Source organism: Ranitomeya variabilis, chromosome 1 (assembly GCF_051348905.1).
Source record: "Ranitomeya variabilis isolate aRanVar5 chromosome 1, aRanVar5.hap1, whole genome shotgun sequence".
NCBI classification, from domain to species: domain Eukaryota; kingdom Metazoa; phylum Chordata; class Amphibia; order Anura; family Dendrobatidae; genus Ranitomeya; species Ranitomeya variabilis.
The window spans coordinates 901,105,346-901,133,083 of NC_135232.1; the positions used below are offsets into that span (position 1 = coordinate 901,105,346).

Sequence of the window (27,738 nt, forward strand, 5' to 3'; positions counted from 1 at the left end):
TGGCACCAGACATAGCGTTTACCTTGGTGGCTAAAAAGTTCAATTTTGGTCTCATCTGACCACACACCTTCCTCCATACATTTGGGGAGTCTCCCACATGTCTTTTGACAAACTCAAAACAATCCTTACAATTTTTGTGTGCAAGTAAAGGCTTTTTCTTCTGCCCACTCTTCCATAAAGGCCACCTCTATGGAGTGTACGGCTTATTGTGCTCATATGAACACATTCTCCAATCTCTGTTTGGGAACTTTGCAGCTCCTTCAGGGTTACCTTCTGTCTATGTGCTGCCTCTCTGATTAATGTCTTCCTTGCCCGGACTGAGAGTTTTCGTGGGCGGCCCTCTGTTGTCAGGTTGGTTGTGGTACCATGTTCTTAGCAATTGATGATAATTGACTTGATGGTGCTCCGGAGATCATCAGAGATTGGGATGTATTTGCATAATGCAACCCTGACTTGTACAACAACTTTGTCCCTGACTTGTTCGGAGATCTCCTTGGTCTTCATGGTGTTGTTTGGTTAGTGGTGCCTCTTGCTTAATGGTATTGCAGCCTCTGTGGCACTTCAGAAAAGGTGTGTACATACTGACTGACCGTGTGACACTTAGACTGCACACAGGTAGACTTCCTTTCAATAAGCATGTGACTTATGAAAGTAATAAGTTTCAATTTTTAGTTATTTGATAGCATAAATTAAATTTATGCCTATATTTTTCTTACTACACTTCGCCAACTTAGGCATAAATGTCTCAGATAAAACAATTTCTTTATTAATAAATCCAAATATATAAATAAAATGTGTCTAAAACAGCAAAGTAACACAATGGAAGGCCACACATGCATGCAGTAATACATTAAGGTATGCAATATATTTTATGGTGTGCCAGGACCATACTTCTATCAAACATTTTTACCTGCATAGGATGTAAGTAATTCTATTTTCATTATTATAGGCTATTATTTTCACTATTGCATACGCTATAGACTTTAGTAAGCATGTCTAATAGAATATTTATATGCACTTGGCACTTTACAGTTTTTTGAAAAATACACTGTATATCTTATTGTATTACTGTATGCATGTATGGTCCTGCATTGCATTACTCTGTGTTTTTAACCCCTTCACCACCAAGGGTGGTTTGCACGTTAATGACCGGGCCAATTTTTACAATTCTGACCACTGTCCCTTTATGAGGTTATAACTCTGGAACGCTTCAACGGATCTTGGCGATTCTGACATTGTTTTCTCGTGACATATTGTACTTCATGTTAGTGGTAAAATTTCTTCGATATAACTTGCGTTTATTTGTGAAAAAAACGAATATTTGGCGAAAATTTTGAAAATTTCGCAATTTTCCAACTTTGAATTTTTATGCCCTTAAATCACAGACATATGTCACACAAAATACTTAATAAATAACATTTCCCACATGTCTACTTTACATCAGCACAATTTTGGAACCAAAATTTTTTTTTGTGACGGAGTTATAAGGGTTAAAAGTTGACCAGCAATTTCTCATTTTTACAACACCATTTTTTTTTAGGGACCACATCTCATTTGAAGTCATTTTGACGGGTCTATATGATAGAAAATACCCAAGTGTGACACCATTCTAAAAACTGCACCCCTCAAGGTACTCAAAACCACTTTCAAGAAGTTTATTAACCCTTCAGGTGTTTCACAGGAATTTTTGGAATGTTTAAATAAAAATGAACATTTAACTTTTTTTCACACAAAATTTATTTCAGCTACAATTTGTTTTATTTTACCAAGGGTAACAGGAGAAAATAGACACCAAAAGTTGTTGCACAATTTGTCCTGAGTACGCTGATACCCCATATGTGGGGGTAAACCACAGTTTGGGCGCATGGCAGAGCTTGGAAGCAAAGGAGCGCCATTTGACTTTTCAATGCAAAATTGACTGGAATTGAGATGGGACGCCATGTTGCATTTGGAGAGCCCCTGATGTGCCTAAACATTGAAACCCCTAACAAGTGACACCATTTTGGAAAGTAGACCCCCTAAGGAACTTATCTAGATGTGTGGTGAGCACTTTGACCCAACAAGTGCTTTACAGAAGTTTATAATGCAGAGCCGTAAAAATAAAAAATCATATTTTTTCACAAAAATGATCCTTTCACCCCCAATTTTTTATTTTCCCAAGGGTGAGAGAAGAAATTGGACCCCAAAAATTGTTGTGCAATTTGTCCTGAGTACGCTGATACCCCATATGTGGGTGTAAACCATTGTTTGGGCGCAGGGCAGAGCTCGGAAGGGAAGGAGCGCCATTTGACTTTTCAATGCAAAATTGACTGGAATTGAGATGGGACGCCATGTTGCATTTAGAGAGCCCTTGATGTGCCTAAACATTGAAACCCCTAACAAGTGACACCATTTTGGAAAGTAGACCCCCTAAGGAACTTATCTAGATGTGTGGTGAGCACTTTGACCCAACAAGTGCTTTACAGAAGTTTATAATGCAGAGCCGTAAAAATAAAAAATCATATTTTTTCACAAAAATGATCTTTTCACCCCCAATTTTTTATTTTCCCAAGGGTAAGAGAAGAAATTGGACCCCAAAAATTGTTGTGCAATTTGTCCTGAGTACACTGATACCCCATATGTGGGTGTAAACCATTGTTTGGGCGCAGGGCAGAGCTCAGAAGGGAAGGAGCGCCATTTGACTTTTCAATGCAAAATTGACTGGAATTGAGATGGGACGCCATGTTGCGTTTGGAGAGCCCCTAATGTGCCTAAACATTGAAACCCCCCACGAGTGACACCATTTTGGAAAGTAGACCCCTTAAGGAACTTATCTAGATGTGTGTTGAGCACTTTGACCCAACAAGTGCTTCACAGAAGTTTATAATGCAGAGCCGTAAAAATAAAAAATCATATTTTTTCACAAAAATGATCTTTTCACCCCCATTTTTTTATTTCCCCAAGGGTAAGAGAAGAAATTAGACCACAAAAGTTGTTGTGCAATTTGTCCTGAGTACGACGATACCCCATATGTGGGTGTAAACCATTGTTTGGGCGCATAGCAGAGCTCAGAAGGGAAGAAGCGCTATTTTACTTTTCAATGCAAAATTGACTGGAATTAAGATGGGATGCCATGTTGCGTTTGGAGAGCCCCTGATGTGCCTAAACATTAAACCCCCCCACAAGTGACACCATTTTGGAAAGTAGACCCCCTAAGGAACTTATCTAGATGTGTTTTGAGAGCTTTGAACCCCCAAGTGTTTCACTACAGTTTATAACGCAGAGCCGTGAAAATAAAAATTATTTTTTTTTTTCACAAAAATGATTTTTTAGCCCCCAGTTTTGTATTTTCACAAGGGTATCAGGATAAATTGGACCCCAAAAGTTGTTGTCCAATTTGTCTGGAGTACGCTGATACCCCATTTGTGGGGGGGGACCACTGTTTGGGCGCATGACAGAGCTCGGAAGGGAAGGAGCGCCATTTGGAATGCAGACTTAAATGGATTGGTCTGCAGGCGTCACGTTGCATTTGCAGAGCCCCTGATGTACCCAAACAGTACAAACCCCCCACAAGTGACCCCATATTGGAAACTAGACCCCCCAAGGAACTTATCTAGATGTGTTGTGAGAACTTTGAACCCCCAAGTGTTTCACTACAGTTTATAACGCAGAGCCGTGAAAATAATTTTTTTTTTTTTTCACAAAAATGAAATTTAGCCCCCAGTTTTGTATTTTCACAAGGGTATCAGGATAAATTGGACCCTAAAAGTTGTTGTCCAATTTGTCCTGAGTACGCTGATACCCCCTATGTGGGGGGGAACCACTGTTTGGGCGCATGACAGAGCTCGGAAGGGAAGGAGCGCCATTTGGAATGCAGACTTAAATGGATTGGTCTGCAGGCGTCACGTTGCATTTGCAGAGCCCCTGATGTACCCAAACAGTACAAACCCCCCACAAGTGACCCCATATTGGAAACTAGACCCCCCAAGGAACTTATCTAGATGTGTTGTGAGAACTTTGAACCCCCAAGTGTTTCACTACAGTTTATAACGCAGAGCCGTGAAAATAAAAATTATTATTTTTTTTCACAAAAATGATTTTTTAGCCCCCAGTTTTGTATTTTCACAAGGGTATCAGGATAAATTGGACCCTAAAAGTTGTTGTCCAATTTGTCCTGAGTACGCTGATACCCCCTATGTGGGGGGGAACCACTGTTTGGGCGCATGACAGAGCTCGGAAGGGAAGGAGCGCCATTTGGAATGCAGACTTAAATGGATTGGTCTGCAGGCGTCACGTTGCATTTGCAGAGCCCCTGATGTACCCAAATAGTACAAACCCCCCACAAGTGACCCCATATTGGAAACTAGACCTCCCAAGGAACTTATCTAGATGTGTTGTGAGAACTTTGAACCCCCAAGTGTTTCACTACAGTTTACAACGCAGAGCCGTGAAAATAAAACATATTTTTTTTCCCACAAAAATGATTTTTAGCCCCCCAAATTTTTATTTTCCCAAGGATAACAAGAGAACTTGGACCCCAGAAGTTGTTGTTCAATTTGTCCCTAGTACGCTGATACCCCATATGTTGGGGTAAACCCCTTTTTGGACGCACGGGAGAGCTCGGAAGGGAAGGAGCACTGTTTTACTTTTTCAACGCAGAATTGGCTGGAATTGAGATTGGACGCCATGTCGCGTTTGGAGAGCCCCTGATGTGCCTGAACAGTGGAAACTCCCCAATTCTACCTGAAACCCTACCCCTAACCTCACCCCTAACCGTTTACTGAACATTTTCTGACAGTCATAAGTGCCACGTATTTAAGAGCCACGTATTTAAGTGCCACGTATTTAAGAGCCACGTATTTAAGTGCCACGTATTTCAGTGCCACGTATTTCAGTGCCACGATATTTCAGTGCCACGATATTTCAGTGCCACGATATTTCAGTGCCACGTATTTCAGTGCCACGTATTTCAGGCACTGAAAAATACGTGGCACGTAAATACGTGGCACGTAAATACGTGGCACATAAATACGTGGCACTTAAATACGTGGCACTTAAATACGTGGCACTTAAATACGTGGCACTTAAATACGTGGCACTTATATACGTGGCCTCTGAAATATCGTGGCACTTATATACGTATATACGTATATAAACGTATATTTCAGTGCCACGTATATCAGTGCAACGTATTTCAGGTTAGGGGTAGGGTTAGGGTTTTTTGTTTTTTTCTTGTTTTCTTGTGTTTTTCTATAAAAACGCATGCGTTTTACCGCGTTTACATGCATTTTTTCACACATGTGGTTTTTTTAAAAAACGCATGCAGATAAAAACGCAAGTGTGAAACCAGACTAAAAGACGCTTTTTATAGCAAAAAAGTTTTTGCGTCTCCACATTTTGAGACCTATAATTTTTCCACATTTTGGTCCACAGAGTCATGTGAGGTCTTGTTTTTTGCGGGACGAGTTGACGTTTTTATTGGTAACATTTTCGGACACGTGACCATTTTTTATCACTTTTTATTCCGATTTTTGTGAGGCAGAATAACCAAAAACCAGCTATTCATGAATTTCTTTTGGGAGAGGCGTTTATACCGTTCTGCGCTTGGTAAAATTGATAAAGCAGTTTTATTCGTCGGGTCAGTACGATTACAGCGATACCTCATTTATATCATTTTTTTATGTTTTGACGCTTTTATACGATAAAAACTATTTTATAGAAAAAATAATTATTTTGGCATCGCTTTATTCTGAGGACTATAACTTTTTTATTTTTTTGCTGATGATGCTGTATGGCGGCTCGTTTTTTGCGGGACAAGATGACGTTTTCAGCGGTAACATGGTTATTTATATCCGTCTTTTTGATCGCGTGTTATTCCACTTTTTGTTCGGCGGTATGGTAATAAAGCGTTGTTTTTTGCCTCGTTTTTTTTTTCTTACGGTGTTTACTGAAGGGGTTAACTAGTGGGCCAGTTTTATAGGTTGGGTCGTTACGGACGCGGCGATACTAAATATGTGTACTTTTATTGTTTTTGTTTGTTTTTTTTAGATAAAGAAATGTATTTATGGGAATAATATTTTTTTTATTATTATTATTTATTTAGGAATTTTTTTTTTTTTTTTTTACACATGTGGAAATTTTTTTTTAAACTTTTTTACTTTGTCCCAGGGGGGGACATCACAGATCGCAGATCTGATAGTGTGCACAGCACTCTATCAGATCGGCGATCATACTTTCATCGGAGCAGGCTGCAGCTTTCATCTGCAGCCTGCTCCGACCCGGAAGTGCTCCCTGCAGGACCCGGATACAGCCCCTCGGCCATTTTGGATCCGGGGCCTGCAGGGAGAAGACGTTCGGTACGAGGTGAGTACATCACCTTGTACCGATCGTCTCAGGGAAGCCCGCAGGGAGCCCCCTCCCTGCGCGATGCTTCCCTGTACCGCCGGTACACCGCGATCATGTTTGATCGCGGTGTGCCGGGGGTTAATGTGCCGGGGGCGGTCCGTGACCGCTCCTGGCACATAGTGCCGGATGTCAGCTGCGATATGCAGCCGACACCCGGCCGCGATCGGCCGCGCTCCCCCCGTGAGCGCGGCCGATCGCGTATGACGTACTATCCCGTCGGCGGTCATGGGGGCCCACCCCACCTCGACGGGATAGTACGTCAAATGTCGGGAAGGGGTTAAACACATTTTGTGCATAAATTTGGATTTATTAATAAAGAAATTGTTTTATTTGAGACATTTATGCACCATTTATTTGTTTGGTAGTGTTATCTATGTTAAGTGTGTCTCTAATATTTAGTGTTATACCAACAAGATGCTGAGTATGACTTCACCAACTTAGACTATTCAGTGCATCACAAGCAAACCAGATTCTAAAATACTTAAAGACAGGCTATTATGTAACAAAATAGGTAAAAAGCCAAGGGGACGAATACCTTCGCAAGCCACTGTATACTCATATAAAAGCACCTTTCCGTGGTTTACATAATGCATAGAACACATGGCTAAAATTGTGCATACACAAATAATAAAAACAGTATAAAGTGAGCTGGAAATAAGAATGAACGTCTAGTATTGCCCAGAGTCTTACTGTAGTGTCCCTAGAACCTATTTACACTTCTGGAGGGCCCACACATACTGGACTTGCTGTGGAGTTCACCTGCCAATTTGCACAGGTAAAATCCACATTGGAATATAGAAACAGGCAAGTGGATAAGATTCTACAAATTGACATTCTATAGAAAAATGTTTTTTGCTAAAACTTGATCAGCAGTGCAGATTCATGAATTAGCAATAATAAATCCACAATAACTCTGAAATAAAATGTTTCTTTTTTTTTTTTAATTTGGCTTTTGCTGCAGATTAACCCCTTAGTGACCGAGCCAATTTTGACCTTAATGACCAAGCCAATTTTTACAATTCTGACCACTGTCACTTTATGAGGTTATAGATCTGGAACGCTTCAACAGATCCCACTGATTTTGAGAGTTTTTATGACATATTGTACTTCATGTTAGTGGTAAAATTTCTTCGATAAATTGGTGTTTATTTATTTAAAAAAATGGAAATTTGGCAAAAAAATTTTAAATTTTCAAACTTAATTTTTATGCCCTTAAATCAGAGAGTCATGTCACATAAAATAGTTAATAAATAACATTTCCCCATGTCTACTTTACATCAGTATAATTTTGGAAACAGAATTTTTTTTGCTAGGAAATTGTAAGGGTTAAAATTTGACCAGCGATTTCTCATTTTTCCACCAAAATTTACAAAACCATTTTTTTAGGGACCACATCACATTTGAAGTGACTTTGAGGTGTCAATATGACAGAATATATCCAAAAGTGACACCATTCTAAAAACTGCACCGCTCAAGGGGCTCAAAACCACATTCAAGAAGTTTATTAACCCTTTAGGTGCTTCACGAAAACTAAAATAATGTGGAAGGAAAAACGTTTAACTTTTTCACAAAAAATGTTACTTTACACCCAACTTTCAATTCTAAATATTTTCTACTTTACACCCATACTTTTTTATTTTCACAAGGGTAACAGGAGAAAATAGACCACAAAATTTGTTGTGCAATTTCTCGAGTACACCAATACCCCGTATGTGGGGGAAATCCACTGTGTGGGGGCATGGCAGGGCTCAGAATGTTGGGAGCACTTTTTGAACACAAAATTGGCTGGAATCGATGGCGGACACCATGTCATGTTTAGAGACCCCCTGATGTGCCTAAACCAGGGGTGGGGAACCTTTTTCCAGCTGGGGGCCATTTGGAAATTTCTACCATCATCTGGGGGCCACATAAAAATGATCATCTTGAAAATTACCCCGGTATATTTAGTCAAACAATTAATTACGGTAACTCACTCTTAATGTGACAGCTGGAGCTGCTTCTCTTTGGTGCAGCTGTAATGTTAGGTGATGCTGATCATGTTGCTTCTCACAGCTGCTTTTCCAGGGGTGGCACGAAGATCACAGGGGGGGGCACAAAGACTAAAGGAGGACACATAGCTGGGGGACACAGAGATCACAGAGGGGCACATAGCTGGAGGGGACAGAGATCGCAGGGGGCACAACAGATCATATGGGAGCACAAATATCACAGGGGACGGGATGCACATAGCTGGGAGGCACAGAGATCACAGGGGGCACAAAGATCAAAGGAGGGCACATAGCTGGCACAAAGCTGGGAGGGCACATAGCTGGGGGGCACAGAGATCACAGAGGGGCACATAGCTGGAGGGGACAGAGATCACAGATTGTATGGGAGCCCAAATATCATGGGGGTACATAGCAGGGGGCACAGGGATCACAGGGGGGCACATAGATCACAGGGGGCACAAAGCTGGAAGCCACAGAGATCCCAGGGATGCACATAGCTGGGGGCACAGAGATCACAGGGGGCATATAGCTGGAGGGCACAGAAATCACAGGGGGCATATAGCTGGAGGGCACAGAAATCACAGGGGGCATATAGCTGGAAGGGGCAGAGAGATCACAGGGAACAGAGATCACAGGGGGCACATAGCTGGTGGGCACAGAGAGATCACAGGGGGCATATAGCTGGAGGGAATGGAAATCACAGGGGGGCATATAGCTGCGGGGGTGAAGAGTGATCACAGGGGGAACAGAGATCACTGGGGGGCACAGAAATCACAAGGGGCACATAGCTGGTGGAGCACAGGGATCACAGGAGGGGCACAGAGATGACATGGGGCACATAGCTGGGAGGCACAGAGATCACAGGGGGCACATAGCTGAGGGGCACAGATCACCCGCAGACAGGCACTGTGCTGCTGGCAGAGAGATTGCTCTGGACTCTCTGGCAGCAGGTCCTCTTCCGGGACAGGAGAGCATTCGATACTAACCCCACCCACCCGAAGCTAACCCCGCCCACCCTGATTACATCATTCATGTGCAGGGCATCTCTCTGTTAGTAGCTCATCTTCCCTGAAACCAAAAGAATTGTCCATTGAATTCCAACTGATGAATAATGGGTGGGGGGAGAGTCCTGAGGTCCTCCATACACATCAGACGGTTGTCTTGTTCTGAAGTTGTCAAGGTCAGCCAACTTTAATTAGGAATCTTAACAATATGACATTCAATTGTCTAAACTGAGTGGCTAAAATGATAAGGGAATTATGATTTCCAACAAAATGAAAAAAAGCATTACCAAGACCTATAGTAAATAGCAATGTGTCAACAGTCTGTGAAAGGCAGCTACTGTAAGTAGATTCTTGCTTTTCTGTTATGGGCAGGATATATGAGAACATCACAAAAACGCCATAGACTATTGTAATTTAGAAAGCATCAACATGCTTCACCTTACTGAAGGCTCTCTATCCTCAAATAAAAACAAGCCAGCAGTGTACATGAATGATCTGACGGACTTCACGAGGAGCACGTGCTGATCTACTCTTAGATTGTCTTTGGAGATTTAACAAATCAAAGTCATCTGAGCTATAGTTGGTAAATCCATCAGTAACATAGACATCTTAGACTCAGCAGAAGCCAGAGTGATAACTTCAGGCAAAGCCTTTGGCTGTGGCCACTGAGCCGCAGGAACCCTGAGGCATCCATTACTTATTCTGCTAGTAAATGAAGACATTCTTACTTGTTTTCCACACTTGCTGTCACCAATATGCGCCTTTCTTCTCCTGCTAATATGTCATTTTGCCAGGTAAATTTATGCTAGCTGAATATTGGATGCAACAACAGGAATACACTTTGGGAAATAACTATTGTAAACTAATTATTAGAAATCACTATTGGATTATAATGTTTAATGTAGAGATATAAAATATTTGCTTTAGTGGATTCTAGATTACTTGTCGTATACCTGCATACAACATATTATATATACATCCGAGCGTTAAGAATGATAAATGCCAGTCTGTACAGTGTCACCAGATTAACAATGCTGGCAACATGTGGGTCACATCATCAATCATATAAAGGCAGATGGGCTTCCCCAGGTCCATTATACAGTCATGTGATGTCATAGGATTCCCATACACAATCGTTAGCTGTCGGTTGAAAAAATGATTCGGCTGACAGCTCTCTTTCCTGACTACTCCATAGCACGCCTATGTGCTGTATGAGAGTCACTGCCAGACTCCCCATGTATCCGCTCATATTGTCAATAAAAAAGCATCATCAGTCCGAAATCCCAGACTGCTGGAATCCTGATCTCCTTTAAGTTCTTCTGTTTGGGTAGAATCAGGAAGCCCCTATACACATTAGACTGCCTGATTAAATCACCATTCTAGGTTTTTTTTTTTACAATGTTAGTCTTATAGGTATGGGGCCTAAACAATGGTATGAAATAAAAAAAAATCAATATATAATAAAGAAAAATAATAACCATTTAATATATTTGAATGTGTAATATACAATATATACATCATATTTTTTTAAATAAACAGTTTTGATTAAAAGTCCCTGAAAATAAAAACATTAATACAAATACATTCCATTTAATAATGTATACAGTTCGCATTGCAAATCTGGTGACCGATCCACAGTTATACTTAATACAGACAATGAATATTAGATAGTGGGAGGATAAATGTTAGCGTACCCGCTGATCAGCTGTTTGAAGGTACAGCTAATTGGTGGGAGTCAGGCAAACACTTTAATATTGATAAACCCACACAGCAAAAATGACACAAAGAAAGCTAAAGAAGATGGTTTGGGAACAACATTGTTGGTGTTTTTACTGAAGTGTTTTCTGCTTCAAAAACTCCGCAGGTATGCCGGCATAAGTAGCAGTGTGCACTGTGCACATACCCTAAAGATACGTTCCCACAATGAGCTTTTGGTGTGTTTTTGACACTGCATATTTTTGCTGCGTCAAAAATGCAGCGTCTTATAGTTCCAGAAAGTGGATGGGATTAATAGAAATTTCATTCCCTCTGTATTCATTTTACTCAGTGTAAGCTGATATGCGGTGCCTGCTTCAAATCCACAAAATGTCATGTTATCTTGCGGGTGCGCTGAGCTTTTTGTGCAGATTTTCCCAATAGACTTGCATTAGGTGCGGAAAATCCATAGGTAAAAAACACAAGTTTTTAGTGCGTTTCGGTGGCAGAAACACATGGAAAACGCATGTGCTCCGCTCTTGACTATATCGGTAAGTTTTTATCAAAGTCAAATACCAGGAAGTATCAAAAACAAAGCAGATTTATTTAAAGCATGACACACCAACAAGAGCAACGTCAAAATAAGTGATAAAACACATGTTAAAAAAAAAACACAAAAACGCAATGAAAACACACAAATAACCTAATTTAAATAATAGGTGCAGAAATTCTACAGCAACAAAAGCTCATCATGGGAACACAGCCTAACACTTCCGGGACACGATTGTTTAATCTTCGGGCTAGAAATCCAAGGCTGTGGCTGGTCATACTTCAAGTTCGTAGACATTGTGTGTCCAAGTTCTAAAGATGCATTAGTGGAATAAAAGACTTGCAGCCAAAAATATGGCTATTGCGAGATTATCCATCAACCAGTCCACTAACCAGTGTAAAATAAGAGTCAGAATACTGTGGATATTTTGGGACATTAAATATCTTTCAGCAATGTTTCTGAGGGTGTGAGAGACATACTCATACAAATCTAGTGGGAATTCCTGAGAATAAAGGTATCTTTTATTTCCTTCTAAGAAAACTTTCACTATGACCCAGGTATTCGTATGTGATCTCATCTAGAGTTTGCGGTTTTTTTTTTTTTTTGCAGAACTCATGTCACAATTTTTTGATCTGGAAAATGGGAATGCCCTGAAGGGTCAATGATTTTGTTCACAAAGTAGTATGAGGGTGATTTTAGATCATTGTTTTGTGCAATAATCAACTTCACTTCAGCTTCAGTTGCTTGATTGACTGTGGCACCTTGTCTTATAGAAGTTCTTAAAGTGAACCTGAAAGCTAGTACATGCTGCCCGAAGCATGAATCAGAGTCCAGGTCCGTCATTTCAGCCAGGTAGGCTTTAAAGTCTATGTGTGTCCTGGAACTGGTTAAACATATGTTTGCTCTGAAATATTGCAGCATTTAAGAGTAAAACACACCTGGCTGAAATTACAGAGCCAGACTTAAAGTGGCTTGACCATGAACAAAATACATTTCAACCAATAGAAATTGAAATAATTAGTTCCACAATTGTGTGTATATATATATATATATATATATATATATATATATACTGTATATAAATAAATGTTCCTGTGCCGAGATAATCTTATAACTGTGCCCCTGCTGTGTACTGTGTAATGGTCGTGTCTGACCGTGCAGGAACATAGTCTGATCATACCACAGCTCCTTGGCAGGGGAGGAAACAAAAGAGAGTATACAGACAGGACAACATGTCATCACAACTTTTTCTTTCTTCGAGGAAAGCATTTATCTGCCTTTTTAAAAACAATGTTTATTCGGACTCCCATTACAGCACCACAAGAGAGGGGATCCGCCCATTAGGAACAGGAAACCTACAGATACAAAAGGGCGGCACCTCTCCCACATATCAGTTGGTTTCCTGTTCCTAAAGGGACGGGATCCTACAGAATTTTGTCAAGGATCCCAGGCTGGCCGGCCGGTTCAGGTAGCGGGGGGGTCTCCTACCTCGGCTGGTGCGGAGATCCTGGAAGACGTCACGGTGGTCCTGGCAGGACTGCACGGCGGTGGCGTTTCAGCACGGAGCGGTCACCGGTGGTGTTCTGTCTCCAGGAGCCAGCGCGGGTATTTCCCTGGGGTCCCTCCTTTCAGGCAGGCGTGTGTGCGGGCTGGGGTCCGTGCGGTGGCATTGCGGTGGTGCCACCCGGGTTATCGCTGGTCCGCCGGGCGTCCTACACTACTCTCAGCGCTGACAGAAAGCACTGTGGAGCTGGGTGATGTCTGGGGGCAGAGCCGGCGTCTGCTTCCGGGTCGCGGGGTTCCGCGCATGCGCGGTGGCTCCAAGATGGCGGCGCCCACCGGGAATTTGCACGCCGTTCAATTACAGCCTCCCCACCGATATCCTGCACCTGGATGGAGGGACATCGAATCAGGGGAGAGAACTTGGCGCGGCTGCTGACCGGAAGAGGGGTTATAAGAAGATTCCGGAGCTTGGTCCCTTGCTTCTGGCCTCAATCCGTGAGGTATGGAGAGAAACCGTGAACAGCAGCCTCAGCTGCTGGACAAGGTTTGTCAGAAGCCTAAAGGTGACAGAAGGAGTGATGACTCTGGCTGCAAAAGCTCCTCCAGACAGGGGTCTGGAGCATCAGCCAGGAGGAATCCCCATGATATTCCGGTATTTCCTTTTTTTGGGGCAGGCACTGGTAAGTGATCTTCGAGAATGTTCACCCAGTGATGTGCTTCCCTTCATATTCTTTATTGTAGGGGAAGAAATGCATTGGTAAGGCGAAACATAGAGAGTGTGCCATCAGCGGGGTTCCCTTACCTGATAACTGCCCTAAAAAGCTATGTGGCCCCTGTATCCAGCAGACGGTGAGGTCTCAGGAAGGGGGAGGGGGTGAGGGCATTAGATCTGCGGAGACTAGACTGCCTTACTTACCCCCTCAGGTAGCAGAAGAATCCCTTAGTATGGCAGCAAGCCTGAAGGAGATGGTCAGGACGGAAGTCAGACATTCCATTAAGTCCTTATCTAAAGCAGGAAGCTCTAAAAACAAAGCTCCTCTGGCCTCTGACTCTTCCGTGGATGAGAATATAGAGGAGATTTCCTCCGATTCAGCTGCATCGTCCTCATCCTCAGAGGAAGATACCACGCGCTTTTGTCTACCCCTCGAAAGGATAGATAAGTTATTAAAAGCGGTCAGAGAGACAATGGGCATAGCAGAACCCAAGCCTCAATTATCCAGAGAGGAAATGATGTTTTGTGGACTGGAGCAAAAAAAGCGTAGAGTGTTTCCACTAAATGAGAAAATTCAGGAACTCATTAATAGGGAGTGGAAAAAACCTGAGAAAAAAGGTTCCTTGCCTCCAGCACAAAAGCACAGATATCCGTTTGATGACTCGGCAGTTAGCAATTGGGAGAAGGCTCCTAAATTAGATGCGGCAGTAGCCAAAGTGGCGAAGCGAGCTTCTCTTCCTTTTGAGGATATGGGAACCTTTCTGAGGGGTACCTGGGAGATGGCAGCCGGTTCCTTAAGACCTGCGGTGGCATCAACGTGTATGGCCAAGTCTATGATGGTTTGGCTGGACCAATTAGAGACCCAGTTGAAGGAGGGAACCTCAGGAGAGTCTATTCTAACTGCTTTACCAGTAATTCAGGAGGCGGCTGCCTTCTTGTCAGATGCTTCCATTTACTCTGTTAAAATGGCTGCTAGAGCGGCAGGACTCTCTAATGCAGCCAGAAGAGCCTTGTGGTTGAAATGCTGGCCAGGGGATATACAGACAAGATTAAAGCTCTGTGCCATTCCTTGTAAAGGAGAATATTTGTTTGGTCCCGCCTTGGATGAACTGCTAGAAAAAGCGGGAGATGATAAAAAGAAGTTTCCTAATTTGTGTGGATCCTACCGTCGTCCCTTTAGCAAGAAGAGATTTGGCCGGGGAAGGAGGCGTGCCTTTTCACCCATTAGAGATCGGTCTAGATGGGATGATAGGTGTAGAAGAGGTACAGGATTTATGTTCCGTCGTTCCTCAAAGGAAAGGAAGAAAGAAGACAAATGACTAGCAATCCCGGTGGGGGGTAGACTGTTACATTTCTGTTCGGAATGGTCAGAGATCACAAATAGTGTTTGGGTACAAAACACTATATCCCAGGGTCTCACACTTCAGTTTATTCGTACCCCACAATATAGTTTTAAATTGACTCCTTCCCGTTCTTCTCCCCTTGAGCAATTAGCTTTAGAGGAAGAGGTGTTGACTCTTTGTTCTAAAAATGTCCTTATAGAAGTCCCAAAATCTGATAGAGGGAAGGGATTTTATTCTCCTCTGTTTCTTATTCAGAAACCTGCTAAGACAAACATTCCTTCAAGATGGAATCTATCAATACAACAATAAAAATGCTGTTTAAAGATTGTTTCATGGTAGTAGTGGATTTGAAAGATGTCTATTATCATGTGCCCATTTATGCAGATTTCCAACAATTCCTAAGGGTAGCAGTACTAATGGGGGAGTAGTTCGCCATTTCCAGTACAGGGCGCTTCCCTTCGGTATAACTTCTGCCCCTAGAGTATTTACAAAAATTATTGTGCGGAGGTTATGGCACATTTACGGGAGTCTAATATTCTTATTGTCCCCTACCTTGATGACTTCCTCATTGCAGGGAATTCGATGGATCACTGTTTGTCTCAGTTAGAAAGAGTTAGACTTAGATTGGAACACCAGGGATGGATAATTAATTATGAGAAATCTCAGATGCAGCCCCTAAAAATTCAAAAGTTTTTAGGATTGTTATTAGACTCAGCTACACAACAGTGTCTTCTCCCTACTGAGAAATCAGATCAAATTCAGCACCAGGTATTAAGGGCAATCAATACACCCTCCATGACTCTTCGACAGGCTATGTCCCTGCTAGGATCCCTCACATAATGCATCCTGGCGGTCAGATGGGCTCAATTTCATACTACAACCCTACAGAAAGATGTTTTGATTAACGATAAAATCTTGGGGGGAGCCTTACGGGAAAAAATAACCTTGAGGCCGGTAACTCTTGAATCCCTAAAATGGTGGCTAGATAGAGATAATTTATCGACAGGGGTTCCCTGGATGACAGACATAACCTGGGTGATAACTACGGATGCCAGCCCCTCAGGGTGGGGGGCCCACATGGGTGACATTGTGGTTCAGGGACAATGGGAACCATATACAACGTCTTCATCCAACCAGAGGGAATTAATGGCGATTGAATTAGCAGTTAAAAAACTCCTCATATATCTGCAGGGACACCACATCAGGATCCTCTCGGACAACCAGGTGGCAGTGGCCTATATTATTATTATTATTATTATTATATAAATCATCAAGGTGGAACTCGTTCCGAGGCTCTGATGCAGGTCACAAATCGCTTATTCCAGACGGCGGAGACAAATTTTCAATCTTTGACTGCTCTTCACATCAAGGGAAAAGAAAACGTAAAGGCAGACTTTCTCAGCCGCAATGTACTAAGACAAGGGGAATGGTCTCTAAATGGAGACGTCTTCAGTCAGATTGTCTGCCGATGGGGTCAGCCAGTGGTGGACCTATTTGCCACAAGAGACAACAAAAAAGTGAAAAGATTTTGTTCTTTAAATCCCAGGGAGAATTCTCTGGCGGTGGATGCCTTCCCAATAAAATGGGATTTTCCTTTGGCTTACGCTTTCCCACCATTGAACCTGTTACCTCTAGTGGTGAGGAAAATCAGGGAAGATCGTGCAAAGGTCATTCTGATTGCTCCTTTCTGGCCCAGGAGAACCTGGTTTGCATTGCTCAGGACAATGTCGGTAGGCGATCCCTGGGTAGTACCAGATATCCCAAATTTACTATTCCAGGGGCACGATATGCCATCCACAAGTGAAGGGACTCCATTTAACGGCTTGGAGTTTGAGCGGTCACTATTAAAAGACAAAGGTTTCTCCCCAAATTTGGTAGACACCCTTCTAAAAAGTAGAAAACAAATAGCAACAAAAATCTACTCGAAAACCTGGAGAAAGTTCTTGACCTTCTCAGATTTTAACATCGAAGAAGGGGTACCAATACGCCAGATATTAGAATTTCTGCAAAAGGGATTAGAATTAAATCTTTCTGCAAGTACACTGAGAGTACAGGTATCAGCCCTTGGTGCCCTGTTCTCTTGTAATATTGCCAATAATTATTGGGTGTCGAGGTTCATTAAGGCTGTTGGTAGAGCTAGACCTTTGTATAAAAACAAGGCGGTACCGTGGGACCTAAATCTAGTACTTTCATCTCTAATGATAGACCCATTTGAGCCCTTACATGAAGCCTTTATCAAAATGTTGTCCCTTAAAACAGCTTTTCTGGTAGCTATAACATCGGCTCGCAGAATAGGAGACATCCAGGCACTTTCAAGACTTCCCCTGTATACAGAGTTCTTACAGGATAGGGTGATTCTCAGGCCGAACCCAGCTTACTTACCAAAAATAGCATCCCAATTTCACAGATCACAGGAGATAGTTCTACCATCCTTTATCCCTAATCCTTCTAACCCTAAAGAAAAAGAACTCCATACTTTATATGTTAGGAGATGCGTTCTACAATATATCTCAGTCACTAATGATTGGAAGAAAGATAATGCACTATTCTTATCCTTCCAAGGTCCTAGGAAAGGGGTTAGAGCATCAAAATACACGCTAGCTAAATGGATTAGGGAGGCTATCTCTCCGGCTTATACAGCAGGTGGGGGTCTGGCTCCGCAGAATCTGAGGGCGCATTCCAATCGAGCCATGGCATCATCCTGGGCGGAAAGGTCTGGAGTGTCAATCGACCAGATATGTAAGGCGGCCACATGGTCATCCCCTTCCACCTTTTTCAAACACTATCGGTTGGACTTGGGGTTCTCCTCAGATCTCACCTTCGGGTTAAGGGTGCTGCAGGCTATAGTCCCTCCCTAGGGTAGCTTACATCTCTGTAAATCTCTCGTGGTGCTGTCACGGGAGTCCAAATAAAGCATTAATCTACTTACAGGTAGCAGCATTTTTCAGAGGCCCATGACAGCACCCTTAATTCCCTCCCTATTCACGTGGGGGTTGCACTTCCTTAAAATGTAAAAAAAAAAAAAAAAAAAAAAAAAAAAAAAAAGATTTTCTCACGTGTGATATCTGGATTGTTACTTTATTAAAGATATTGTATTTGATTGTATATAATATTTGTGTATGCTTGTCATTAACCACGGTAGTCCTCTCAGGCTCTGTAATACAACTGATACGTGGGAGGGTGCCGCCCTTTTGTGTCTGTAGGTTTCCTGTTCCTAATGGGCGGATCCCCTCTCTCGTGGTGCTGTCATGGGCCTCCGAAAAATGCTGTTACCGGTAAGTAGCTTAATGCTTTTACCTCACAAAAGAATCAGCTGTGATCCCATGCTGTCCTGCCCAGAAGATGTGGTTTGATCAGACCATGTTCCTGTATGATCAGACACAGCCATTACACAGTACACAGCAGGGGCACATTTAAAACATTATCTCAGCACAGGGACATTTTATAACACATCCAATTGTGGAACATATTTTTTCCAATGTTCTTAGTTTGTGTGACACACCCTTTAAATTTAGTAGAATCCATTCTTCCAAATACTTGCACAATATTTTCAATATGAATAAATACCGTATTTTCCGGCGTACAAGACGACTTTTTAACCCCTGAAAATCTTCTTAAAAGTCGGGGGTCGTCTTGTACGCCGGGAATCGCCTTGTACGCCGGGTGTATATGGTGGGTGGGGGGGGGAGTGATCCTGATGACGACGAGGGGGCGTCTCACAGAAAAGTGAGTATCCCCCATTACCTTATCATAGCGCTGCAGCGTGGGGTCTCTGTGCTGGGAGCGGCGGCGGCTGCTGTGCTGTGGCGGCTCCTCTTCTGCAGTGTGGGGCCTGTGGGGCGGTGGCGGCGTATCTTCATGCAGTCGGGGCTCCTCCGGCATCTCAGCCTGGAAGCCCCGCCGGCAACTCCATCGGTACAATGCGCTGGCCTCCGGGAAAATGGCCGCTGCTTAGATTCAGATCTCGTTGAGATCTGAATCTGAGCATGCGCAGCCCCCAGCGGCCGGGCCACCGCATCGCACCTATTGAGCTGCCTCCGGGAAAATGGCCACTGCTCAGATTCAGATCTCGTCTCCCGAGATCTCGGGACGAGATCTGAATCTGAGCAGCGGCCATTTTCCCGGAGGCCACCTGACCGCATTGTACCCATGGAGTTGCCGGCGGGGCTTCCAGTCTTTGAGATGCCGGAGGAGCCCCGACTGTATGAAGATACGCCGCCGCCACCGCCCCACAGCACCAGAGGCCCCACACTGCAGAAGAGGAGCCGCCACAGCACAGCACAGCACAGCACAGCAGCCGCCGCTCCCAGCACAGAGACCCCACGCTGCAGCGCTATGATAAGGTAATGGGGGATACTCACTTTCCTGTGAGACGCCCCCTCGTCCTCATCAGGATCACTCCCCCCCCCCCAAAAGGCACATATTCACCGGCCCTATAAGACGACATAGGGTGTATAAGAAGACCCCCGACTTTTAAGAAGATTTTATTTTTTAACTGGTAAAGTTGGGGGGTCGTCTTATACGCCCAGTCGTCTTATACGCCGGAAAATACGGTATATTATTTATGATAATTTTCATAAAAAAAACAAAGCAAAAAATAAAACTATTTTGTTGTCTTTTTTTTCTGAAGTATCAGTTCCATAATTAAAATGTATATAAATTTAACACATAGCTCAAATGACATAAAAAAACTACAACATATGCAACAAAAAAAGAAAGTTCCCACACACAATGCAAAAATAATGGCTGAGAATTATAAAAAAAAATCCCCACAGTTTTAATGTAAATTAGGCAATCCGAAAAGCAACACTTGTGAATGCACTGTTCATTATCCTTCTTAATTGTCAGGCACAACAGTAGTTGCAGGGAAAGTTTAATAGGATTTGTCCCACAAACAGAATGAATTTTAATTAATAGATCTTAAAATAAATATATGTTCCACAATTGGATGCGTTAAAAAAAAAAAAAGTCCCTGTGCTGAGATAATCTTATATGTGTACTGTGTAATGGCTGTGTCTGATCATTCAGGAACATGGTCTGATCATAACACAGCTCCTGGGCAGGGGAGGAAGCAAAAGAGAGTATAGAGACAGGACAGCATGGGATCACAACTGCTCCTTTCTGTAAGATAAAACATTTACCTGCCTGTTTAAAAACATGTTTTATTTTACAGAAAAAATCAGCTGTGATCCCATGCTGTAATGTCTGTATACTCGTATGTATCCTCCCCTACCCAGGAGCTGTGGTATGAGCAGACCATGTCCCTGCACGGTCAGACACGGCCATTACACAGTACACAGTAAGATTATCTCAGCATAGGGACATTTTTAACACAGCAAATTGATAAAATTATAACTTTTCTAAGAACTATTGATTAAAATGTACTTTGTTAATGAGGAAATCCCTTTAAGGCCTACTGTATGTTGTTAGTCAGCTGGTCTAAGTAAGGAAGTATCACTCCAAATCAATGCTAACAAAGCAAAAAGTAACATTTATAAACTAAGACCTTTCACCATGTTGAGGTTTCTTACTGTGGTATAACTGTTTAATTTCTTTTATTTTTCTCTGATTTACTAAATTCTGCTAACATTTTGTCATCAGGTCTTTTAAGAGAAAGTCTTATACAAATGTCATTGCATTCTTTATGTTGATAAGTAAAGAACATGTATATCCCGTACTTTCCAAAATTGATATGTGTGGCTCCCGGTGCATTGGTGGCTGAATGGATCTGTGGGTCTGTTAGGTAAATTATTGCTTCACCTTTCTCACTTCCAGTCACCCATCCTGTAAAATTACAACAAAAGCCTGTTATTTGTACACATAAAAAGAAAATTCAATATATAAATACACTATAATACAATAAAGTTTAATTTAAAAGGGGACTGTATTCTCAACAAACTTTGTTTTATTCAATAGTACAGGCAAACATAATAAACATTGTAATATACAGTACAGACCAAAAGTTTGGACACACCTTCTCATTTAAAGATTTTTCTGTATTTTCATGACTATGAAAATTGTACATTCACACTGAAGGCATCAAAACTATGAATTAACACATGTGGAATTATATACTTAACAAAAAAGTGTGATACAACTGAAATTATGTCTTATATTCTAGGTTCTTCAAAGTAGCCACCTTTTGCTTTGATGACTGCTTTGCACACTCTTGGCATTCTCTTGATGAGCTTCAAGAGGTAGTCACCGGGAATGGTTTTCACTTCACAGGTGTGCCCTGTCAGGTTTAATAAGTATTGTAAAACAATGGGGAGACAAAGAGCGCAATAGGGTCTTATCCACGTTACACAGAGGAGAATATACACCAAATTTGCTCACCTGGTTAGGATGAGATTAGAGCATGTAGATAGCGGCTGCTGCAGATCCACAGGTCTTCAACCGACCAGAGAAAATAATGTCTTCAAAGGGAGATTGGTAGTTAAAATTCTGCGCTGCCGCTAAGATGAATTTCAGGAGAGTATAGATGATTCACAGTGGTTTTATTCAACGCGTTTCAGGGGTCTCATGCCCCCTTCATCAGGAAATACCACCTGGTGGTATTTCCTGATGAAGGGGGCATGAGACCCCTGAAACGCGTTGAATAAAACCACTGTGAATCATCTATACTCTCCTGAAATTCATCTTAGCGGCAGCGCAGAATTTTAACTACAAATCTCCCTTTGAAGGTTTAATAAGTGGGATTTCTTGCCTTATAAATGGAGTTGGGACCATCAGTTGTGTTGTGCAGAAGTCTGGTGGATACACAGTTGATATTCCTACTGAATAGACTGTTAGAATTTGTATTATGGCAAGAAAAAAGCAGCTAAGTAAAGAAAAACGAGTGGCCATCATTGCTTTAAGAATTTAAGGTCAATCAGTCCAAAAAATTGGGAAAACTTTGAAAGTGTCCCCAAGTGCAGTGGCAAAAACCATCAAGCGCTACAAAGAAACTGGCTCACATGAGGACCGCCCCAGAAAAGGAAGACCAAGAGTCACCTCTGCTTCTGAGGATAAGTTTATCTGAATTACAGGTTAACAGCAGCTCAGATTAGAGACCAGGTCAATGCCACACAGAGTTCTAGCAGCAGACACATCTGTACAACAACTGTTAAGAGAAGACTTTGTGCAGCAGGCCTTCATGATAAAATAGCTGCTAGGAAACCACTGCTAAGGACAGGCAACTGTAAAAACTCCGCTGGCATCACGGCATGGCCTCGCATCTCTCACACTATCTTACCCACTGCTCCAGGTCATGATGTGGTTTCTGTTTCATGCCAGCTCCATGTTCTGTGTCTCTGCTCTCTGCATGCTTCATGGCTGTGTGTATAGGGGGGCGGCGCCTGAACTCTCTGGTTCTTATAGGAATCAGGTGCATCTGTCTAATCTGTTCCCGACCAATTACCAAGAGGCCTCCAGTATATAGTGCAGCTCCACCCAGTGGTCTGGGCCTGTGCAATGTGTTAGCTCAGTTTGTGTTTAGCTGCTGAGTTTGCCAGGCCTTGCTCTGAGTTACTCCCTCTCTGGAGGCTTTTCTCTGTGCTCTTGCCTTGATCTTGTTGTCCGCCCTCCAGGAGGCAGTATATCCTGGTCCCTGTGTCTTTGTTTCTTGTCTTGTTCCATTTCCTTGTCTGAACTTAGTCTTATCTCAGTCTCCTTGTCTGTGGCTTCCTTCCCTGCTGTGTCTTTCCTTGTGTTCTCAGTCTGCTTACACTCCGCACTCTTGCGGCTCTGCCTGCTCTGTACCTTTGTGGCTTTACCTCTGCTCCGCACTTCTGCGGTTCTGCTCCTTTCTACTTTGCTTATCTTCTGCTGCAGTTATCCCTTGCTGCAGCTCCTCTCCACATTCCTTGTGGCTCCGCTCTGCTTTGCTGCAGAAACCTCTCGCTGCAGCTACTCTCTGTATTCTTTTCATGCTTTTGTTGCTACACTATCTCTTGCTGCTCTACCATTCCTATTCGCAGCCTTGCGGTTCTCTTCCTGTGTGAACAGGTCCCAACCTGTTCCTTCATTCTCCTTTCCTTCTGGCTTGTTTTCGTACCTACATCTCCTGTGTGAACAGGTCCCAACCTGTTCCTTCATACCTCATTCCTTTCTGCTTGTTTCCTTTCCTGCACCTTCTGTGTGAACAGGTCCCTACCTGTTCCTTCATATTTCATATCCGTTCCTGCACCTCCTGTGTGAACAGGTCCCTACCTGTTCCTCCACACTACATATCCTTTCCTGCACCTCGAGTGTGAACAGGTCCCTACCTGTTCCTTCATAAACCACATCAACCAGTCCTGTGTTCCCTGCCGTGCCTTCCAATCCAGTGTTCCTGCCAGTCCTGCCGTGCCTTCCAGTCCTGTGTTCCTGCCGTCCTAGCCAGTCCTGTGTTTCCTGCCAGTCCTGTGTTCCTGCCAGCCCTGTGTTCTCTGCCGTGTCTCTGCCAGCCCTGTGTTCTCTGCCGTGTCTCTGCCAGCCCTGTGTCTCAGCCGTGCCAGCCTACTCATCTGAGTTTCAGCCGTGCTCTTCTGCCAGTCCTGCCTGATGCCCGCACCAATCCTGGTGTTCCTGTCTCCCAAGTGGGATCAGCAGCCACAGCCAGACACCACCCTGGAGTAGCACCTGGCAGCTGCCTGCTGCACAAGCCTGACCTCACCATCAGAGGCTCCAGAGAAAACCCAGGCAGCTGTCATAGTCACGCCCCTTCCAGGGTAGTCTGGTTTGTGGCCTAGTGGGGCCACAAACCCCCCGAGCTCACGCCCACCAGTCAGGGCGTGAGCGTGACAGTTTGCGCAGGCCATGGCCTCCGCTGTATCCCATGTCCTACCGCTCGCAGAGCATGATGAACTTTCTCCCTATTCGTATGAGCAACCTGAAAAATTCCTTCCACCAAGGGTGGTTCAGATTGAGGAGACTTCTGAGCCAATCATAGGCCAGAAGTTGCTTGAAGAGAGTATTTGAGACTATGAGGAAAAGCACAACCCAGCAGACCCGCCTAGGTTCTATGGGAATCCAGAAGAATGCCAAAGCTTCCTGGAACAGTGCTTGCGGTACATCCTGCAGAATGCAGCTTGTTTTCCCTCTGACCGGATTAAGGTGGGCTACATCATGTCCTACCTAGCAGGAGATGCTTTATTATGGATTTGTCCCCTCTGGGAAGCAGGGGATCCTATCGTCATGAGTCTTGGGGCCTTCCTGGTGGCCTTCTGTAAAGTCTTTGACAAGCCTCGTCCTCCTGCTCCTGTGAAGAGTTCCCCATCTAGATCCGAGAGGCGCTCCAGACGGGCAAAACCCGTGAAGAAACCTCCACGTCAAGCCATGACCGTCGGTGACCCTCCAGTTCCTCTACCCATTAAAGCAGCTACTCAAATAGAACCCAAAAAGACTGTCAAGAGTGGACTGGCAAAGCACCAGTCTAAGGCCAGTCATAAGAAGGGCTTACTATGTCGCTGCTGTTGTGAGGAACACCTGTATAGCCTCTGTCCAGGGGATCTAAAGCTCCAAAATCTCGGGCCAGTAGGAGAGACTGCCCTTGGTGAGAATAACTCACTTCCGTTAAAGTCTGTGTCTGTTCCGGTGCCTTGTGGGAGCTTTAGTCCTGCAGATGTGTTCAAGCTGCAAACCAAACGGAGTCTAAGTGTGGTTCCTGTTCCACTGCACCAGAATCCTGTGAAGGTGTTTGGTGATTGCCGAGTTCTACTTATGAACAGTCCAGTGTCAAAGGGACAACTACAGCTCCAAATCAGAGCATTATATGTAAAGAAATTTGTTTTTCACTTGCTGACCAGTTTGCCCATCGGTCGTTCTGAGCCGGGTACTCTACTGTCCAGTCTGGTCCGAAGACCCAGCATGGTGCTGCATTTTGAACTACCCAGTCTCCAGAGGTCTCTAGTTCCTATAATGCAAGGTCAGTCTTCAGTGTTAACATCCTCTCCATTTGATTTGCTGGCTATTGAATCACGGTGTGCTGACCTCACTGAAGTAAAGAAAGCAGTGGCCACCTCTCAGCACACTTCCAGTGGCAATACCAGTGACCAGTTCCCAGGAACATCCCTGTTGCTTAAAAGTTTTTCTCTGAACTATGGGCAGAAGATGCTTCCTGTAAAGATGCCTTCAGACTCCATGTGGCAGGTGGAAGAAGTTGAAGCAGAAGCTCTTGTATCTCTGGTCTTCACCAATCCAGAGGAAGAGATGGTCCAGTTTTGTCAGAGTAACAGGCTGATGGGGCTTCCTGAATGTATGCCTTCTGCTTCCAAGTGGCTACTTGATATTAAGACAGAGACTTACTCATCCTCTAATCCAGAAGAGGAGGTCCAGTTTTTTCAGGGTTCCAGGCTGAAAATGTTTCCTATATGTATGCCTCCAGCTTCCATCTGGCTATTGGGTGAATATTCCAAGACAGAAGTGTTCTCATCTCTGCTTTCCACCAGTCTAAAGGAGGTTCAATTTTCTTGTGATGATGGGCTTAAGTTGGATCCGGTGAACGTGTCTTCAATTTCCAAAGAATCAGATTATGTTGTGGTCAAATCGCAAGCTTCCAAGTTCCTGCTTTCAGTTAACCAGGTGAAAGAAGTCCTGTCCCTTGTGTCTTCTGTGTGGGAAGCTGATCTTACTGGACTCAAAGAGACTGGGCAACCTGAGATCTCTAATGTCTCATCTACCTTTTTCTACCAGAGGAATGTTGTGATGGCTCTGACTATGTGTGCTCCTATCCTTCTTCTACAAGTTATTCTGGCGGGCTTGAAGAAGAGGGGCCGTAAAGGGGGGGTACTGTAACAACTCCACTGGCATCACGGCATGGCCTCGCATCTCTAACACTATCTTACCAACTGCTCCAGGTCATGATGTGGTTTCTGTTTCATGCCAGCTCCATGTTCTGTGTCTCTGCTCTCTGCATGCTTCATGGCTGTGTGTATAGGGGGGCGGCGCCTGAACTCTCTGGTTCTTATAGGAATCAGGTGCATCTGTCTAATCTGTTCCCGACCAATTACCAAGAGGCCTCCAGTATATAGTGCAGCTCCACCCAGTGGTCTGGGCCTGTGCAATGTGTTAGCTCAGTTTGTGTTTAGCTGCTGAGTTTGCCAGGCCTTGCTCTGAGTTACTCCCTCTCTGGAGGCTTTTCTATGTGCTCTTGCCTTGATCTTGTTGTCCGCCCTCCAGGAGGCAGTATATCCTGGTCCCTGTGTCATTGTTTCTTGTCTTGTTCCATTTCCTTGTCTGAACTTAGTCTTATCTCGGTCTCCTTGTCTGTGGCTTCCTTCCCTGCTGTGTCTTTCCTTGTGTTCTCAGTCTGCTTACACTCCGCACTCTTGCGGCTCTGCCTGCTCTGTACCTTTGTGGCTTTACCTCTGCTCCGCACTTCTGCGGTTCTGCTCCTTTCTACTCTGCTTATCTTCTGCTGCAGTTATCCCTTGCTGCAGCTCCTCTCCACATTCCTTGTGGCTCCGCTCTGCTTTGCTGCAGAAACCTCTCGCTGCAGCTACTCTCCGTATTCCTTGCGGTTCTGCTCTGCTTAGCTTTTGTTGCTACACTATCTCTTGCTGCTCTACCATTCCTATTCGCAGCCTTGCGGTTCTCTTCCTGTGTGAACAGGTCCCAACCTGTTCCTTCATTCTCCTTTCCTTCTGGCTTGTTTTTGTACCTACATCTCCTGTGTGAACAGGTCCCAACCTGTTCCTTCATACCTTATTCCTTTCTACTTGTTTCCTTTCCTGCACCTTCTGTGTGAACAGGTCCCTACCTGTTCCTTCATATTTCATATCCGTTCCTGCACCTCCTGTGTGAACAGGTCCCTACCTGTTCCTCCACACTACATATCCGTTCCTGCACCTCCAGTGTAAACAGGTCCCTACCTGTTCCTTCATAAACCACATCAACCAGTCCTGTGTTCCCTGCCGTGCCTTCCAATCCAGTGTTCCTGCCAGTCCTGCCGTGCCTTCCAGTCCTGTGTTCCTGCTGTGCTAGCCAGTCCTGTGTTTTCTGCCAGTCCTGTGTTCCTGCCAGCCCTGTGTTCTCTGCCGTGTCTCTGCCAGCCCTGTGTTCTCTGCCGTGTCTCTGCCAGCCCTGTGTCTCAGCCGTGCCAGCCTACTCATCTGAGTTTCAGCCGTGCTCTTCTGCCAGTCCTGCCTGATGCCCGCACCAATCCTGGTGTTCCTGTCTCCCAAGTGGGATCAGCAGCCACAGCCAGACACCACCCTGGAGTAGCACCTGGCAGCTGCCTGCTGCACAAGCCTGACCTCACCATCAGAGGCTCCAGTGAAAACCCAGGCAGCTGTCATAGTCACGCCCCTTCCAGGGTAGTCTGGTTTGTGGCACAGTGGGGCCACAAACCCCCCGAGCTCACGCCCACCAGTCAGGGTGTGAGCGTGACAGCAACAAGCAGAAGAGACTTGTTTGGGCTAAAGAACACAAAGAATGGACATTAGACCAGTGGAAATCTGTGCTTTGGTCTGAGTCCAAATTTGAGATCTTTGGTTCCAACCACCGTGTCTTTGTGCGACGCAGAAAAGGTGAACGGATGGACTCTACATGCCTGGTTCCCACCGTGAAGCATGGAGGAGGAGGTGTGATGGTGTGGGGG

At 44.0% G+C, this 27,738-nt stretch overlaps 1 protein-coding gene across 1 annotated transcript in view; it reads right to left on the bottom strand.

The window, feature by feature from the left end:
- Positions 1-20,579: 20,579 nt before the first annotated feature.
- The window catches only part of ALPK1 (alpha kinase 1), a 199,950-nt gene continuing 192,791 nt past the window's right edge, over positions 20,580-27,738 (bottom strand). Inside the window, exon 14 of the mRNA XM_077278906.1 lies at positions 20,580-20,963. Coding sequence (XP_077135021.1) covers positions 20,725-20,963 — 239 coding nt within the window. The 3' untranslated portion in view covers positions 20,580-20,724. The remainder of the gene's footprint in view (positions 20,964-27,738) is intronic.